At 46.2% G+C, this 18,809-nt stretch overlaps 2 protein-coding genes across 3 annotated transcripts; one reads left to right on the forward strand and one right to left on the reverse strand.

Moving 5' to 3' along the window:
* The first annotated feature begins 202 nt into the window (after nucleotides 1-202).
* mcmbp (minichromosome maintenance complex binding protein) lies at nucleotides 203-5,606 on the forward strand. Its single transcript, XM_084021182.1, has 16 exons — nucleotides 203-396; nucleotides 1,087-1,178; nucleotides 1,283-1,423; nucleotides 1,531-1,572; nucleotides 1,667-1,756; nucleotides 1,867-1,999; nucleotides 2,085-2,230; nucleotides 2,342-2,439; nucleotides 2,514-2,686; nucleotides 2,970-3,093; nucleotides 3,195-3,312; nucleotides 3,406-3,571; nucleotides 3,717-3,850; nucleotides 4,528-4,692; nucleotides 4,781-4,869; nucleotides 5,109-5,606. Exons 1-16 carry the CDS (start codon nucleotides 339-341, stop codon nucleotides 5,233-5,235), a joined length of 1,896 nt encoding a protein of 631 aa, XP_083877308.1. The 5' UTR covers nucleotides 203-338; the 3' UTR covers nucleotides 5,236-5,606.
* Nucleotides 5,607-5,690: 84 nt separating this feature from the next.
* Nucleotides 5,691-18,337, reverse strand: inpp5f (inositol polyphosphate-5-phosphatase F). 2 transcript variants are annotated; one of them, XM_084021321.1, is made up of 20 exons: nucleotides 17,831-18,337; nucleotides 15,792-15,872; nucleotides 15,127-15,263; nucleotides 14,451-14,579; nucleotides 14,114-14,281; nucleotides 13,955-14,011; nucleotides 13,449-13,650; nucleotides 13,056-13,235; nucleotides 12,704-12,771; nucleotides 12,390-12,514; nucleotides 12,203-12,280; nucleotides 11,999-12,119; nucleotides 11,329-11,457; nucleotides 10,465-10,582; nucleotides 10,180-10,378; nucleotides 10,024-10,095; nucleotides 9,870-9,943; nucleotides 9,565-9,693; nucleotides 9,393-9,480; nucleotides 5,691-9,295 (listed from the first exon to the last, which is right to left on the reverse strand). In XM_084021321.1, the coding sequence occupies exons 1-20, from the start codon at nucleotides 17,925-17,927 to the stop codon at nucleotides 8,158-8,160; spliced, it is 3,390 nt and encodes a 1,129-aa protein (XP_083877447.1). In that variant the 5' UTR covers nucleotides 17,928-18,337; the 3' UTR covers nucleotides 5,691-8,157. The 2 variants fall into 2 exon arrangements, with proteins under 2 accessions (XP_083877447.1, XP_083877446.1); XM_084021320.1 differs by having other exon boundaries at nucleotides 14,114-14,299.
* Between the last annotated feature and the right edge of the window lie 472 nt (nucleotides 18,338-18,809).

Below are 18,809 nucleotides of genomic sequence, written 5' to 3' on the forward strand. Positions count from 1 at the left end.
TACAACATTAAACAAACATTTAATTTTTATATAAATAAAACATATTTTCTCTCTTCACTACACCACCAACCTTAAAACCTCGTCCATCCAAGTACAGTTCAAGTCACCGCTGCCTGCTTTAGCTCCGTGCTCCGGTTGGTCCCGGCACACAAAACAAACGACGCATACGCTCGTCGGCTGGTAGTGCTGGTGACGCGTTTTTCCCGCCCTCACTTTACTGCCATCCGTTGTGTGTGTGAGCGTGTGTCTGGAAAGTCAACAAAACAGAGTTTTTTTCCGGATATATATATATATTTTTTACAATTGTATTTTCTCTTGACGTCTCCCGGCGGGTAACGATGCCTTCCACACACGACTGGATTAACGAGCCGCTCGGCGTCGTTGAAGGGATGTTCGGTGAGACGCGCCGGAACTTCACTCCTTTGACAGCTATCGTTAACGCGTGAACCTAGCTAGTTTAGCCGTGTGGCTAAGTAGCACGCTAACCGCCGTGCTCGTCGCGTGTAGCCATGATTTATCCCTTAATCAGAAATAATAGTAAGAATTAATAATGTGCGGGTTGTAACTTGTACCCCCTCCCACACTTAGCTAGTTAAAAGAGGAAGCACCGAATCCGCTGCATGAGGCGTTCAGGGTCCTTAAAGTAGTTTGAAATTATCCAAACTTCTATGAATGCACCGGTTTGGATCATATATTTTAGCATATGTTGGCATTAAAGAGCAGATCCCTGACACTGATCAATATAAAGTACTTACTTATTTGTGGAAAATACTGACATGTTTTAATAACAGTTGCGTTGTCCAATTTCAGCTTAATAAAAGTTAGATATTTTTACTTTATAGTTTAATTTGGTCATGAGGCAGAAAAAATGCAGCTATTTTTGATGCATCTCATTGTTCCTCACAACACCAACATGTAATTCTGGATATTTTTGTTTTGTTTATCACATGCAAATGTTGTGACCATCTTTTAAAAAAATAATAATGTAGCCAAGCTGAATGAAATCCAATCACCTGGGATTCTCAAAGTCCCGCTTCAGTTACTTTTTAATCATAAATAACATTCTGATCTGTGATTTATTTGAAGCTGCGTCCCAGAACGATCCGAACTCTGGATGGGAGGCGAAAGCGGTTGAATTCTTCAAAGATCATCTGAAAGAGAAGGATGCTCACACCGGGGTAACGCGGCTCTCAGATCCTTTTTTTGTTGTTGTTGCATATAACAAACCCACAGAGATGCAGAAGACTCGTGAAAATGACACGCCTCCTTGGTTTTGCTGCAGGTCCCGTCTTTGAACGACGTCCCTCTGCACTACCTGAAGCCCAACAGCCTGGTGAAGTTTCGCTGCTTAATCCAAGACATGTTTGATCCAGAGTTCTACATGGGAGTGTACCAGACTGTTGATCCATCCACAAAGGCTAAAGTAAGCGCTTCCTCGTCCTCTCCTGTGCAGTGCAGCCTCTCTCTCGTGTCCTTTTGCATGTCGTTTTGCATTGATGATGTGTGATAATACTGTCCGACTGTCTCCAGGTGTTGCGATGTGGGAAGTACAAAGATGTGACCGAATGTGCCGTAAGTACCACGCTGCTAAATCACTGAAGAGATCCATACATGCCTCGACTCAGCTTCAGCTTTGCTCACAGCGACACATTTTTTTTATCTGCAGGTGGATTTTAACTCCGAAAAAGCCGTGACTAAAGAGAGACAGACTTTCTACTGTGTGCCAATCCCTGGAGAAAATCCCTGGGTGAAAGAGATATCCTTATCTTGGGCAGATTATGTGTGGAAATGCTGCTTTTGGCGAGACGCAGCTCAAACGAGCTCATTGAATTCTGCTCCCCCAGTTTTCCCTTAACTCTGTCACACAGCTTCGCCGGCTCCAGCCAAGCCAGAGTGGTGCCTTCCACCTCGTACGCGCCGACGAGGCAGAAACGGAGCTACGAGGAGGACGACGACGACATGGACACGCAGCCGCAGAAGCAGAGGGAGCCGCACACCGGTACCAGCGGCTCTTTAAACATGTTTTATCCAACCATGAATGTATGTAGAGTGGATTGTTGATGGCTCCTCCCCTCTCGCTGCAGGTCCTCAGAGTCCCACAGAACAGCACGGTAACGGTGACTGTAAGCGGCGGGAGACGGAAGCTCCCTCAAGCCAGACGGCATCCGCCTCCCATCTCGACCTCAACTTCCCTCTACCGGGAGAGAAAGGCCCCTCCTGCCTAGTCAAGGTGGGTTCTGGTACCTTTTTATCCTCTTGCCTCATCTCCCTCGCTCGGTGACTTGTCTCTCGACGAACACTCAGACTTTCCACGTCCAGAAGCTAAACGTGTCGTTGGCAGGTGTACGAGGACTGGGACCGCTTCAAGCTCAACGACGTGGTGGAGGTCTTCGGGATCCTCTCCGTCAGCCCGGCTCTCAGCGCTCTCGCCGACGAGAAGTAAGACACGTTGGATTTTACTTCACATTTCCCCTCCAGCGGGTGAAGTTGCTCATTGCGGTTCGTCCACACAGAGACGCCTCCTCGTCGCTGCTGGACCCGACGGAGAGCATGGAGACGGCGGAGGAGCAGAGAGTCCACAGCCCGCCAGCCTCGCTGGTTCCTCGCCTCCACGTGCTCCACGCCAGGCCGCTGCCTCACAACAACCCGCTGCTGCCCTGCGCCACCTTGGAGGACAACAGTGCATGTGAGGACAAATGGCCCCGACCGAGATCTGGGGAAACATTTAAATGACTGTCGAGGGGAAAACATATTTCCACAGATGTAAAAGAGCATCTGATTTTCATGATGGCGGATTGTTTTGACACGTCTCGTCACGTCTGCAACTGAAAGTGTGTGTTCATCTCCGAGAGAGAGAGAATGTAAACATCAGTAAGATAGAACATTTAATTCCTTTGACTGGATGATTGCTGTAAACAGAACAGGCCTACATAGAATAGATATTTGAACTCTCTGTCCTCCTCCCTCAGTTTTATCTTCGACCCTCAGCGAGATGCCGGCCGTCAGAGCAGAGCTGCTCACGTACTTCACCCACGTCCTCCTGGGAGACGCCCTGGCTGCTGAATACCTCATTCTGCATCTCATTTCGAGCGTGTACGTTAAGTCCAATATTTAACGTTTAGGCGTCCTTTTCACGGCTTCACGCTAAAAAGGCAAGGGAGCTTCTTCGTTTCACAGTTTGTTTTCCCTCGTAGGTACTCTAGGCGGGACGTCCTCCCGCTGGGGAAGTTCTCCTTGAACCTGAGCGGCTGTCCCACTGTTTCCTCGTACACTGAACGCTTCTACCAGATCGTCCAGCAGCTCGTGCCGTCTGTGAGTGAACTTTGTCAGCACTGCATGGCTTATCTATTCATTTCTTTATGGTTGAAAAGGGAAAACAATAACAGCTGTTCCCTTGCCCTGCAGTCGTACTATCTGGGCATGAGCCTCCAGAATATGAACCAGATGCGCTTCGTGCCAAAGAAGGACTACGTGGCCAACCGGCTAGTGAGCGGGGCCCTGCAGCTGGCCAGAAACACTTCCCTCTTCCTGGACGAAACCCAGCTGGAGCAGGGACAGCTGGACACAGCAGGTAAGTCCTTGTTACCAGGAGGGGGCGCCACTGAGAGCACAGACACTGCAGTTACTGTCCTCTGCAGGCCGGAGACACGTGTGTATGATTTAACGGACACTTAAGGTTGAATCTTGCTTTCCTTGTGTGTGTTTTTGTTGTGTAGGTGTGCGTAACGTCACGGCCCTCGGGAACCTGATCTCGTGGCAGAAGGTTGATTATGACTTTAACTACCACCAGATGGAATTCCCCTGCAATATTAACGTGCTCGTCGTGTCAGAGGGCCGCTCGCTGCTGCCGGTGAGGACGTTGGACGACGACTCAGCCCCACACACACACACACACACACACACACACACACACACACACACACACACACACACACACACACACACACACACACACACACACACACAGGGAGGGCTAAGGTTTCCTTCAGCCTCTCTAGAGACGAGCCGCGTCTGACGCTGGGGTTTGTTTCTAGCCGGCGTCACGCTGTCACCTCATCTGCCATTGGTCGGCCGCGGCGACCTCTCCAGCCGGCGGTTTTAGCTCGGCCGTGTGCTATTCCTGTGCGTTGGGTGTGACGGGTTGCCATGGCGGCAGCTGTGTGCCACAGGAACAATCCTGGGAGAGGCGTCAGGCCTCGGCCATCTATTAGTCCAGCAGTGAAGGGGAGGGGGGTGTAAACAACTCGCGGGCTCGATTAGAAGTCAGAAGAGCACGGCCGCGTTTACGTTAAGTATCGGCCGGCGGTCCGCTCGACCCTCCAGCTGCTCCAGTGCTTCAGGGCCAGCTCACCGAGGCTTTGCTCCTGTCTGGCGTGCTGCGAAGTTTTGAGAGCGTGCCAAGCTCGGCAGGCACGGCAGCAGGCAGAGCCTCGTTCTGCATAGCAACACACGTGGGGGGGAGAAAACATCTAGATACATGTAGATGTTCTATGCAACGGTGTCAATATTACTCTGTAAACTCCACAGGCGGACTGCCAGATACACCTACAGCATCAGGTCGCCCCGACCCAAATGGAGGAGTATCTCAGCGGCATCCACACGCACCCGCAGGCTTCACAGCTGAACAAGTTCAGACTGTACCTGGGCGTCGCTCGCCTGCTGGACTACAGCATCTCTGATGACGTGACCAAGGTGAGACACGGCGTCACACGAACATTACATCAGCGTGGTATTTTAGAGGTGTTCCTTCATGCATCTCGTCCTTTTCTGGTGTCCTCAGGCAGTCGAGGATGACTTTGTAGATATGAGGAAGGACGACCCCCAGAGCATAACCGCCGAGGACCTCCACAGGATGCTCGTGGTGGCGAGGTGGGCTGTGATTTAACTTTATATAAGCACATCTACTTGGCATTTATTTCCCTTTTTTTTTATCCAGTGAGAATAATAACGGCAGCCTGTAAAGCCTTCTAAACGTGTTAAATAGAACAATGCAAAAATGCCAGATATGACATAAGAAGGGACGATCGCTTCACGCTGAAATAGTTGTTAAAAACTTGCTGTTTCAGAGCAGGAAACTGAAATGTTGTGTTGGTATCTGGTATCTGCAGGTTGCTGTCTCTGAGTCTGGGACAGACGTCTCTGTCCACAGACAGCTGGCTGAGGGCCAAACACATCGAGATGCTGCGGAGGAGCCGGATGGAGCAGCACAAGTGTGTCAACGGCAACGAGCCGTGAGAGAAAACAGGACACCTTTTGTTTAGTTTTTCCTCTTCTTTTTTTTTTTGATACCTAAAAAATAAAAGTTTGTAATAAAGATGTTTTTCATGCGTCATATAACTCATGTGTTCTTTACAGTACCGAGTTTACGGATAAGATTTAGATATATTTTCACTGAATGGGTGGTAGTTTTACTCCCACTTTTGCCTTAATGTCAAAGCTGCTGTCTCGCTGATGTCAGCGGTTAAAGGCAGCGTTGCTGCAGAACAACATTTCCACCATTTGAGCTCAGGAGGATGATGTCATAATGCATTTTTTCTTTAAATGTTTGATATGCTGGCATGGAGACTTCATGTTAACAGATTTGACAATAAACCTCATGCAACACATTTTGTTTTTTTTATTCCAGTGGAATAATTTCCTCGACTTAACGTGTACTTTAGTTACCAAGAAACAACAACACACCCAACGAGGATAAGAATAAATAGGATACTTTTAATATACAATACAATCTCAGAACACTGTGGAAAACAATGACAACAGTCAGTTGGTAAAGAGGAGAGATGACCACAGACATTCAAATGTAATGGTAACGCTTCGGACAAAGAAAATGTGCTTGAACAGTGCAATCAAATGCTTTAAGACCTCTATAGTCGTGGTTATTTGTCTGGTGACAACAAATGAAGGAGGCGGGTCGCACAAAGCACTTGGTGTAAAAACAAAAAGGAGGGAAACAATCTCACCCAGCAAATATAGGATCAGTTATATCTCTGTCAGCTTTTGCATATATAAAAAAAAAAACACTCTTTAACGTCGTGGTCTCTTACCGGGAATGTTGAGGATTACTGTTCCTTTCAGCTCGTGTTCCTGCTCTGCTTGAGAACCGCTCCAGTGTTTGCAATCCAGCAAAAACAAAGACTTTTTAACATCTGCATTAAAACTTTGCATTAACCGCTATCACCTTAAAGCTTTGGCAGCACCACACACACTCACACACACACACACACACTTATCAGCAGGTTCAACAACTATGTGACGTAGCACGAGGCTACGATCTTACTTACAGTCAGATAAAATAAATCACGCTCCTCGTCTGCTGGTGAGCAAAGCTGGAAAAACGGGTGAATATCAACACAAAAAGGTATGAAATGTGTGACCCTTTATCTTGGGATATTTCACCTATTGATTATAATGATTTGTCATAAATAAGACACAGATATGCAAAGCAGTGTGTTGGCCTTAGTGAACTATGCTTTCTTCTGACTGTAACGAGGTCACGGGAGACATTTTTGTGTAACGGGAGAGAACGACGAGGCAAAGGAAAACCTCGCTTCTTGAGGTTAAACGTTAAAAACGTGTGCATTATAACTATGGTTACGGCTAAATGTGAGTAAGTTGCACACTCCTAAATACCAGCAGCAGCAGCAGCGACGCTCTAACTCACACACTGTACAGCACACACACGTTTACATCTCATTTCCATGGAGGACGTGAGAAATATCCCAAGATAACAGCGCGGTGACATACAGTTAACCCTGAACATGAGCTTTTATACAGTACACCAAATGTAACATGTAAAAGAATGGACTTAAAAAGGTAGATTTTGCCATAAATACCTGATATACATAATCCCACTTCTATTCCCTGTTAAGGCAAATATGCTTTCAGTTGTTTTTTTTCCGGGGGGGTGGGGAGTGCATAAAGCGTCAAGTGTTTCTAATAATGGGGACGGGTGCATTTGCATATATACCTACTATATGCTACTCGCCTGTCTGTGTCCAACATGCGACGCAGGACGCTGGCCCAACAACAAAACCCTCGTTAATTAATCAGCACTATTAGGAGAATAGTTCTTTCATTGCATTGATCTATCAAAAACGGCTGTAAACCAGTATTTTGTCTGGTTATTCGTGGGTTATAGCAAAGACGGTACTGGGCGTTCTTTTTCAAAATATAATGCTCACACCTCTTTGAGCCCCGCCATCGATATACAAAAGGTTTGAGGGGAGGAAACGGATGAACGGACGATACTTCACTGTACATATCCACGACCAGAAAACTCTTACTAAAAAGGTCTTGTGTAGTCATTATTGTTTACGGTATATCTTCTAAAGTTACACTTGACAACATTGATATTACATAGGAGAACTACGTACGGTATGTCACCTTTGCTAGTTTCTGACGGCTATACAAAAAAAAAAAAGGATGATAGTTAACACAGAATTGTCTCCTTTGGGAATCACAAAAAAAAAAGAAGATATTTGGTCAGATTCTACAACAACTGTTTACAGATCGAGGCCTATATACCACAAACGCCGATAAGTGCACCTGCACATACAGGGTGACGTACAGTACGTGATAACGGTCGGATTCGTTTCTATTAGACGTACAGCTAATGTTTATCAGTTAAACCTCACATGCGAGCACTGCGCAGAATAATAACTTCTCAGACTAAGTGACATGTTTACATGCACAAAAAGATACCGCGAAAAAGTATCTTCTTTTGACTCCTAAAGGTCATTCTAATGGAATCTTCACTAGCAGTGTTTCTGGACTGATTTAGGATTCGAAAACTTGTTTGAATGCAAATGTTTTACCGTATAAAATTGGGAACTATAACACAATCTATTATTAAATACCTGACATTGTGCTGCGTTGCGTGGCAAAAAAAGAAGGGATACAAGCCAAAACGTCCCTTAGATCAGAAAACTCAAGTGCATAACCGATAATTAAGTGCACGTAAACATGGTCACCGTCATGTTGGGCTTACTTTCTGTACAGGAGTCGGCGTTAACGTGGGCAAGTTGAAGCTAAAGGGCAAATTTAAGAGTGCATTTCTTGGCCGAGTAGAGACGCTATGTGCAAGCTTTTGCTACTGCTACCAGACGGGAAGTTTTTCTACACGACGTACGACTACAAAACCCCGCTACAAGGAAAGCACTAGATCTGAATGATCCTGGTCTGGCACTGTGTAAACATTGCCTTCAGCTCGTTCTCCTGGGCCTCGTTGACGGCGTCGGGCTCCGGGCTCTTCTGTACCTTCGCCACGGCGAAATTGATGCCCTGGGTGAGTCCCGCCTGCGTGAGGCTGGCCACCTGGACCATGGAGCTCTTGATCTTGGCGAAGGGGGACACCACTCGGCTGCCGTTGCTGTCGGCCGGCGACGGGCCGAGGCTGCCCTCCATCTGTGAGCACAGGCTCCGCTGAGAGCCTCCCGAGGCCGCCGAGCTGGGCTTCTGGACGGTGAGGAGGTTGGAACCGGAGGTAGTGGTGTCGACGTCCAGCTGGGACGGCCTCGGGAGCTGGGGCTCCTCGTGCTGCAGCTCGGGGGCCGGCTGCTTGTCCGAGTTTGCAGGGGGCGCCAGAGGGTTGAGCTGGGGGGCGGCGGCTAGCGGCTGCTCTCCGAACACCTCGACGGGTTTGGTCTGTGCATCCTGGACGAACTGGTGGCAGTAGGCGTCGATGGGAGTACCGAAGTCGATCAGGATGGCTTCTTCGGCCACGGAGGCGGTCCCCGGGGACTTGTCATCGCCGTCCTGGGGGCTGATTTCCTGCTTCCCGTCACAGCCGGTGACTCTGATGACGGAGGGGATGTTCAGCTCCACGCTGCCGATAGACACGGAGCGACTGCCGAGTCGTGGGTTTGATGCTACGATGCCGCAGCTGGGCAGCACATAGTCCACGTTTTCTAGGGAACCGGAGCACGGATGCTCGGGGTCGGAGTTGTAGGAGTCCGAGTCGTCGGAGATCTCAGAGTGGCCGTCGTCTTTCAGCGCTCCCGTGCCGGGGTTGTTATCCGACGTCTCCAGGCTGCTGTCCGACTTCCACAGGTTGACGTGCATCGTCGGCTTCAGGAAGTTGACTTTCACGTCCGGCTTGGAGAAGTTGCCGAGCCTGCCGAGCGGCTTGAAGGGGCCGATGTTCACATTGGTCTTGGTCTGTTTCACTTTCTGATTGAGAGACGAGAATTTGTTGAGGAGGAAGCTTTTGCCCTGAGCCAGACCGGAGCTGCCCAGGACCTGGTCGGCCGGTTTGTTCTGGATGCCCAGTATGTCCTCGTGTGGTTTGCTCTGCCGCCTGCGATGCAAGACACAAAGAAAAATGAGTGAAAACGGTGCCATGATGGAGGCAAATGCTTAATCTTCACTATAGACGAATCATCTTCATGACTCACCTCTCCAGCTTCTTCTCCACCACCAGCAGGTCCAGCCCCGTGGCCTGTTTCGTTATGCGAAGCATCTCAGCTATGCATTGTAACGTGTCTGAAATAAGCAGAAATGTAAAGCCGGAATGAGAATTTGCTTGTTTTTTCCCCCCATTATGCAGTTTAAAGAATGACATCCTACCTTTCCCGTCGTCCTCGGGGTTTCGCGTCGCCGCTCTCAGCGTGTGGAAGTACCCGCTCATCTCCTCGCTCTTGTAATGCAGCCGCATGCAGCAGAACTTTGGCTTCCCGAACAGAGTCGGCTCTGGACCTGCAAAAAGAAGTCACGACTTTCATTTTTAAGTGATGTGCTTTCCTCGCATGAGTCAGAAACGGCCGGGAGGATGTTGCTGAAAAGGTTACGGAGAAACTGTTAAGCACACTTTTGGGAAGTGTGGAGTGACTCAGTGAGTTTACTCACTTCTCCTTTGAGTCTAACTTTCTTACCGATTTCAATCTTGTCCAAACCCTCCAGATTGAGACGCTGGTATTGATTGACTTTATCTGCTTCTTCGTCGTAGCTGCAAGAAAATAAAATACAAACGTAAGTGACTCTACGAGGTCAATTTCTGAAAAGAAAAATGCTGAAAATCAGACTTACTAAGCAATGTAATAAGCTTTGTCAGACAGGAGCAGCAGCACATCCACATCTTTGTTGGTTGCATCGACGAGGCTGGTGGGAAACGAGAAATCCTCATGAAAAGAGCACTTCAGAAACGGTAGACTGCTGGTATAAATAGCACAAATGGCAGCTGACCTCATGTCACAGTTGATGAGGGCCCAGCCGCCGTGAAACTGCTCATCATCGGGCAGCAGAAGCTGCATGTAGGTCTGCAGCAACAGGCTGACCTGCTCCTGCGCTCCCCTCTGGCTCTCCTTCTCCTTCTCCTCGTGCTCCTTCTCCTTACTGAAGATGGAGTACAGGTCCTCCGTCACCGGCAGGCCCATCATCAGGTCTGCAGGACCAGGATTCAAAAGGAGTCAAGTCAGTGGGGAAGAACACATATATACAGGTCTAAAAATGTGCTTGTTGTTTCCATACCGATGACCGATTGTCTGTAAGCGTCCCTGAAGCGGTTCAGATAGTAGCGGTTGGCGGAGTTCACGCCATCCTTCATCACACCAGCCAGTTTCCTCTCACCCGTTCTGGTGAAATCACCCTAAAACAAATCATCCGTTAAATACACCTTTTGATCTTTTGATCCCAGTCTGACATTTTTTTGATCATATTCACTGAAGCCGACACTACACTCCGATAGAACAACATAAATCATCCGTTTTTAGAAAAAAAAGCACAGCGCCCGTAACATCCTGTCCAATCAGCACGCAGGGCTGTGTTCGTGCACACACAGAGCCCCTCCCCCGTCAGGTCGTACCACTATCACAGGGGGGAGGCGGAGGGAAGTAGCAACAAGCTTCTTCCCTCCGCCTCCGGTGGAAAAGAAGGAAAAAAAGAAAGATGGCGACGGTGCCCGTGATAAAACCAGAGTCAACATCGGACCCGCGTTTCAAAGGTGGCGTGATCTAAGGGATTTCAAAGGGCACGGAGTCGAGGGGGAGGAGCTCGGTGGTCGTGGGGGAGGAGCTCGGTGGTCGTGGGGGAGGAGCTCAGTGGTCGTGGGGGAGGAGCCTGAGAGTTGTAAACATTCAAAATCTGACAGAGTGCCCTCCATCTGCCGGACTTACCGACTGAGACTTTAAACTTGTGACAAATCTGTGACTTCAAAACAGGCTCAGTTCATATTTGATGCCTAATCTACTGATTATTTGGGATTCCTGCTGTTGGAGAAAGATTACGTCTCAATAACTCACACCATCGACTTAACAAACTGACTGTGTCAAAAGAAGACAGCACACTGTTTGTTTGTGCAACACTGATTACGATGTAATAAGATAACGAGGTTACCTTGAGCGCCGCTGTGCCCGCGTACTGCCTGCTGATGGTGTCGCCGTTGTTGGCCCACATGCTCTGATAAATCTTGTAGCATTTGGGAGGCAGCGGCTGCTCCGGAGGCATCACCCCCAGCTTCTTCAGCTGCAGGAAGACGAGAGACACGTTTGCTGCTAAAACCGAGAGACACGGCGATGCTTCCCTGCATCATTCGGGTAAATTTACACTTTTTTTTTTTTTTTCATTAAATGTTATCCGAGATGGATATGGTGTAGTTGCTGGATTTCTATCACATCTGTTGCTGGATGAGCATCCAAGGATCCGTGTGTGTGTGTGTGTGTGTGTGTGTGTGTGTGTGTGTGTGATGAGTAAATATATGCAGAAGTCAGTAATCTGTTGGACAAACATTTAGCAAACTGCCTACAAACTGAGACAAGGACTCTGTTGTTCAAGTCGGTTGGATCACACCGACACCTCTGGTGAAGCACTTTGTAATCCCAGTTTTAGAAAGCAAATATACTGGCATTATTATAAAATAAAATATAACAGCAAAGTTTAATAACTTTCAGTCACCGCTACAGGAAATTACATTTCGAAGGCAGCGCCTCCAGACTTACATAATAACAAATGTTATGTGCTGCATGAACATTTCTGTCTCTGCGTCCAGACAAGGAACTGATCTCACCTGTTGTTCCATCACCGCCCGAGCAAAAGCAGCCTGGACCACGTTGGTCCGGTCCAGACAGTCCATACAGTTGACTCTGAAGATCCCCTCCTGCTTGCAGATGACTCCGGCCTGATCCACCCTAAAACAACAGGATGCATTCAAAGAATTACAATCTCTAATCCATTATTGTTTTCTAACAAAAAACGCAGACACGACACTTACCAGGCCCACTTCATGTCCGTGATGATGTCAGATATCGCGTCGGTCAGTACTTGCACATTCTCAAACTTCATGCCGCGGCTGGGAAACAGGATACGAGAAGCATTAATGGGGAAGTAAATTGCAATGTGGTGTAAATTCTAAATCTGGACGACGTGAACGTTCGTCGAGGACAACGCGTTTCTCTCACCAGTGCTCATGAAAGTCAAATGAGACGTATGTGAGGTTTGAGTTGTTGTAAAGCAGGACTTGCTTCAGGTACGCATCACCGATTATCTTCTCCCGTCCGCTCTGATCCACTAAGTTAATGATGATCTGAAGGAATTTAACGAACGAAGATGTTAAATGGAAAACATTAGCACTTTCAGTTAACTTGGTGTGATGATCACACATGGTAGTTCACACTATATGCACCCACAGGAAACAACCACGGTGGTGATTAAATAAACACACATAACAAACTCAAGACAAAGCATGCAAGAAGTGAATAATTCGTAAACCCACCTGCGTCTTGTAGAGTTTGAGCTGTTCTTCAAAGTGAGCAGAAAAGTAAGACATGGTTTCCTTTTCTCCTAAAACAGAAAAAGATGCACAGAAATTAATTCCACATATTTGACAAAAGACATTTTTTGTGTGCAAACTTTAACATCATTCTAACTTCCCAGTCAAAGAATAATTTGTTTGTAATTTGAGAAGAAAGTGGTGCAAAGATATACAGTATGATATGCAAAACCCGAAGTGAACACTAGAACTGAATGAAACTATAAAAATAAATAACTGAAGGAGCACTGCATTCAATCAAAGCATCCCTCCCTCTCTGTAGGACCGTTTTGCAGGATCCCGTAGTTCTGCTGACCTTTCTCCAAGCGTGGTCGGGGATTGTAGCGGTACCCCGCCTGGCTCCAGAAGACCGGCACGGAGCCACGGGTCTGCACAAAGGACAGAGTGTGGCTGTGCACGTGGATCAACTGCTCCGTCTCCACATAGTTAGCCACATGGCCTTCGGTATCCACTCCTCTGCGTTTATACCGCATCCCTTTGGGGGGGGGGGGGAGAATGCAGATTATTTATACACCACAGATCCCGTGGAGGGAACAAAAACTAAATTGTTTGCCGGGTTACTCGAAGCCTTTTCGTGGAAGGAAACCCTATTGGGATGTGGGAACAGTCAGTCCTAATCACACATATTAGTTCATCAGGGCATCACGACGTTCCTGCAGGTCAAACTGAGGGCGACCGGGGGTTCTACCTGCGCGGTGGCGGCTGCGTCTGGAGATGAGGGCCACGGTGAAGCGAGGGTGGATGTCGTCGACGCAGGTGATCTCCGGCTGCGGCGGGGTCTCGGGGCTGCTCCTCTCCTCGTCGGACGTCTCGTTGTAGTTCACCACCAGCTCCTCCACCTGCACGAAGCCCTGGATGATCGGCGTCACCCAGAAGTCCACGTCTGGCACCTGGGACATTCAAAAAGTTTAAAAATAACATCAGGAAAAAGAAGATTCAAATGCTGTTTGGCGGGTTATTGAGTATCTGGGGTAGATAATCTTGCATAACCCTTCTATTCACTAAGAGTACTTTCATTTTCTTCTGACAAAACGCTTACAGAGCAGCTGCGTCCTTTGAGCTGACGACTGTAAAGAAAAACACTACGACAGCAACTGTCACACAATCAAACCTGGGGGTTTCATTCAACTCTGAAATAAGAGAAGCAAACAATAACCATGCCACTTTACATTCCCGTGTGGAAGAATCATTTACCTGAAGGTCAATAATATCTTGGATCATATATTTATTCCAGAAGAACCGGTCGTCCACCTTTAACAAAAGAACAACAATTACTGTAATTTTAGATGTTTTACGATATACTGTGAATACGTAAAAGAAACGAGGCAATGAGGAAAATAATTCTCTCCACACCTGTTTCCATAGGGGTAAGCCGGACTTATCCGAGTCTCCCTGACGCTGCACAGTGTTGGTCAGGTCGTATGTCATGCTGTAGTAGAAGGAATCCGAGTCCATGAATATCTTGTACAGCTCATCCAGCAGCCGCCTCTCCAGACGTTCCTTCTCTTTATTTTCCTTGACCTGGAAGGCAGGGGAATACTGGATTTTGGGTGTGTGGATAGAAAAGAGCAGTAAAAAGGTGAAAAAAAAAGCAAAACAAAATCCCAAGAGAACCTCAAGGCCTTTAAGAGCACCAAAGACTGGAAAAGAGTAAAAGTGAAGATGACAGAGTACAACAACAAATAAATACCTTTTTCTTAATGGGAACAGCCACGTTGGATTTAATCTGGCTGAAGGTTTTCATCAAGAACTTTGACTCATCGGGAGACGGGGCCAGTTTCTCCGGTTTGTCGATTCCAAAGTGATGCTTCTTGCAAAGCTGGAACCAAAGGACCATCGATCACATTTATACAATTACTGACACGTGGTTGGGATATTTAGAAAGAAAGCAACTAAAACAAAAGGTTTATGACTACCCACTACAAACAGCTAAAACCAAAACAATAGAACTAACGCAGTAAACAATCTAACACAACACGGGTGGGATTATCACTCTGCAGTACGAGGATGACGTACAACAGGACGGGGTCTAAAAGCCTATCCGGGGACGACTATCCTCCCAATTTACTCACTTGAAAAAACTCTGTCTCACCATCCATGAAGCTCCCCTGAAAGACTGAAATCTTAGTAATATTCAACTTCCTTTGCTATCCGTTACAGTGAAATTATGCATTATCATCTTCAGCATCGCTGTCAGCCCATCAGAGATGAATCACACAGTGATCTTGGTCACATTTAAATATGATAATTAAATGCAATAAAGTCTCAAAAGCACCGTTATAGTGAGAGTCAGGGGTGTTGAATGGAATAATAATATTAAAATTAAAAAAAGTGCATGCTTCTCATCGCGGTATCAGCGTACACACCTCCAGCTCGAGCTCCTGGGGCTCTTCGTCGGACAGAGGAATCACGGCTATCTTGGTGATCTTGTAGACTTTGTGGTCGCCTGGTAAAGTTCCCACCAGGGCTTTCTGGCGGATTAACACGAGGCCCAGAGGAAGGTCTGCCGAGAGGAAAGAAGAAGAGGAGGAAGAGGAGGAAGAAGTAGAAGAAGGAGGAGGAGGAGGAGAAGGAGTTGTGATATGGGGGCAGCATTCCTCACATTCTGAAAGGTGTGACGAAAGCAGCTGCACAGCCAGCCATTAGCTGCAAATGTTTCCCTCATAATGACATCTGGTCAAATAAATATCCATGTTAATCTACATGAAATCCCATAATATTCTAATTGCACATTTCTTGCGACAGGGTATAATGTTTAATTTCAAACGTCCCACCTCTGAGGCCCACAGAGGCATCAGCGAAATTTAGCATCTATTGAATCATCACCATCAGATCACAAATACCAAAAGTACTTTAACACATTTTCCCCCACACCTTTCCTTGTGATTAAGCAACTCGCTAAGCTCTGGATGATTTAGCAACTCATGTGGCAACGGCACATAGACGGGAAATACTGGTTAAAAACAATGCGGATGCTCTCTGTGAAAAAAGCAATAAAAAAAAACAGCCGGATTTCCCATGCTCCACATACCTGTGTGAAGCTGTATCTTTCCAATGATGCCTTCCACCAGACCCAAGCACACCGGATTCCAAGCTAACAGCAGGTCCGTCGCTGAAACACAAATATGAAGATGAAGCATCTGGAAATTGGCGACTCAAAGAAGTGCTCGAGGCCAGATATGCAGACGGACCAGGTTGAAGAATGACATGTTTATTGTTTATCAAGGCCTGGAGTTATTTCTTCAAAAAAGGTTTGAGAATGTGTGCCTTTTTATTTGTCAAAAACAGCCAAATATCTACACATCACAGAGTAAACCAAACAGATATGACCTCAAAAAACAGAAATACACATATGGTTAGCCGATTTCCTGTTGAATATGTAAAACACTGTTAACCGGAATTATTTTCTTCTAGATATTGCAGCTGGGGTAAACACTAACAACCTATGGTAATCTCACTAAATCAGCTATTACACTTCTTTATAGAAGAAAGTGTAATTTGATTGCATTTGCATACACATTTTCAAACACCAGGCTTGGTTTGAAAGTCAGTTAGGGCACAAACTCAGTGACTAAAAGGAAAAAACAGGAATGCCTCGCGTCGGTGACGGATTACACATCATAGTGGGGAGAATTGGAAAAGTGTGAGGGGTGGGGCTAAGGGTGGAGTACATCAACCAACGGCAGCCTCACACAATGACTCTTCCTGTTCCAAACAGCCAGCCAGAACATTTCTTGTGAGAGGGTCGCACAGGAAAAAAGGTCTCACGCAAGGGAGGAGGGGGGGATATTCAAAAACAATATTATCAATGGAAAGAATTCACAGCGTGCTCGAGAGCGGAGCGGTAGTGGAAACCCTTTTTTCCAATTAAATAATGAAAGAGCCGTGCAACTGAAAACCTGTTCAGGATGGCTGCACAGCCATACAACTTCCAACTGACTCAGGGGGATCGCAACACACTTCCTTCTGGAGACTCTGAATTAAACTTCTCTTTTTTTTTTAGTTCTCTCGCTTCAGCACAGAGCAGGTTAATCCACCCCGCACTGTATTTCATTCAATTGAAATTAAATGGCCAATATTCTTAACCACAGCTGTGAACCACAGCAGCAGCACTTCTGCAATGTGATTAACAAAAAAAGGTGTGAGTCCAGGAGCCGCTTTATGAGCTTCAGTAACACTTAACGTGCCCGGAGGTGTATTTTATTGTACTACATGATACATCAGAATGATATTATAGATTTCTAATAATTCACCATATTATAATAGTGCTGTTATGATGTCATAAGTAAGGCACAGCACATGGAAGTCTCTTATTTTAACCATCTCATGCTCCTGTCTGTGTGGTCCAAAAAATAAGTCAAATTCCCTTAATTTTACCGACTTAAAAAGCTGAATTTTCACAACCAATAACGAATTAAAAAACGTATTTTAAACCCATAAATTTGTAAACTTTCACTGCTTGAACCGTGCATATTTATAAACACGAGACTATGCTCACACACTTATTAAAAAAATACACTAGTACAACAAACTTTGAGCAAAAATATTTGTTTCTGAAATGGTTATTTTTGGAAGTGGTGAGAAATTTGATGTGAAATGCCTCCTTGGTGGTGACCTGGAGACAAATACTAGCATGGGAGATATTACATTTTTATAAATGGCAACTACAATTAAAAAACAACAAAAATGCCTTGACTTTCCCTTTCTGGAAGATACTTAATCTCTTGATAATCCAGATATTCCCTGATAATCCTGACCTGTGTGGAAACCTGGTCTTAGTGTGAGACAGCAGCAACATAAGCAAGAACTTTTAGGGAGTCTAGGGTGTTGGCACTCCCTGAATAAAAAACACTAAGAACTAAAACAGACTAACAAACAATCGGCTGTTTTTGTTTGAAGCAGCTGCTACAATGTTGCCTTAAAAACGGTTATTTCAGACATCAAAGAGTGAGCGGTTAGACTAAAACAGCTCAGGTGTTGAGATTAAAACAGGCCTGGGGACACATTATGTGGCTCCAGCCGATAATAAAAGTGAGATGTTCAACGGCCCGGCTGTCATCGGTAACGTACCGGGTCTGACGGTCATGGTCCCGTCTTTTCGGCTGCACCACAGAGCTCGGTCCCCGCTCTGGAGAATGTAGTCGTCTTTGGCTTGGAACAGCTCCATTTTTGTATTTTTGTCTCCGTCCCCTTTTACGTGTCACAGCTAACTAGCTGGCTCGGCAGCCAGGTACAGGTACGTCTCAACTTCCACGTTTGGAGGTTAAGTGTAGCTAGCCAGAGAGCGACTGGCTAGCCACGGTTAGCTCGCTCCCTCCTCCCCGCACACACACACACACACGGGCGCTGGAGCGGGGCTAGTTAGCTACCTCGCTAGCCGGCTAGCTAGCTAACTAGCAGCAGCAGCAGCAGCTGGATCCGTGTCGGGTTTGTTTATTCCGCTCCAACGCATACTGGTCATTAAATCCCCGTTTCCAGTGGAGACGCGGCCCTTCCCGCAGCCATGCTGGGCAGACTGGAGGCGAAGACACGTCAATGAGTGAGAGGAGCTGATGCGCGCATTTCAAGACGTAACCCACAGTTTCCTGCCCCAAACAATAACACGTGACCTGCTCCGTCACAGCGGCTGTTCGGTAAACTGTTCAAAACCGTTTACTTCATGATTACAGTCGTTATATATTAACGTGACTTTTACCAGCCATTATATTTGTCTTTTTTTTTATTATATATAAATAAATAAATACATATATATCGCAAATATATATTAATATAATTTGTAAAAGTGACACTAAAGATGGCTTTGATTATATTTATAGCAACAAATGACATGCATATATGTATTTATATATACCGGTAGTTAATATATATATATATATATATATATATATATATATATATATATATATATATATAAATATACACATACTATTGCTTCTGTTAGTAATTCCACTACTGCTAATGCTACTACTACTATACTACCAACACCAAATGCAGTTGGAACCCAAAGGCCTGGGCTGCACTAGTGTCCTGAGATGACTTCTGTTATGTG

This window comes from Eutrigla gurnardus (genome assembly GCF_963514095.1).
Source record: "Eutrigla gurnardus genome assembly, chromosome: 11".
Taxonomy (NCBI): Eukaryota; Metazoa; Chordata; class Actinopteri; order Perciformes; family Triglidae; genus Eutrigla; species Eutrigla gurnardus.

Bases quoted from the DNA above. Each gene is read 5' to 3' on its own strand.
- inpp5f (XM_084021320.1), bottom strand. From the start codon at position 17,927: ATGGAGCTGTTCCAAGCCAAAGACGACTACATTCTCCAGAGCGGGGAC. The intron at 14,300-14,450 runs GTATTTATTTGT...CCCAAAATCCAG, and splicing joins CTGTTCCCATTAAGAAAAAG to TATTCCCCTGCCTTCCAGGT. The intron at 12,281-12,389 runs GTGAGAGAAACG...CCTGTTTCCCAG, and splicing joins TTTGACTTTCATGAGCACTG to CCGCGGCATGAAGTTTGAGA.
- mcmbp (XM_084021182.1), top strand. From the start codon at position 339: ATGCCTTCCACACACGACTGGATTAACGAGCCGCTCGGCGTCGTTGAA. The intron at 397-1,086 runs GTGAGACGCGCC...ATTTATTTGAAG, and splicing joins CGTCGTTGAAGGGATGTTCG to CTGCGTCCCAGAACGATCCG. The intron at 3,313-3,405 runs GTGAGTGAACTT...CTTGCCCTGCAG, and splicing joins TCCAGCAGCTCGTGCCGTCT to TCGTACTATCTGGGCATGAG.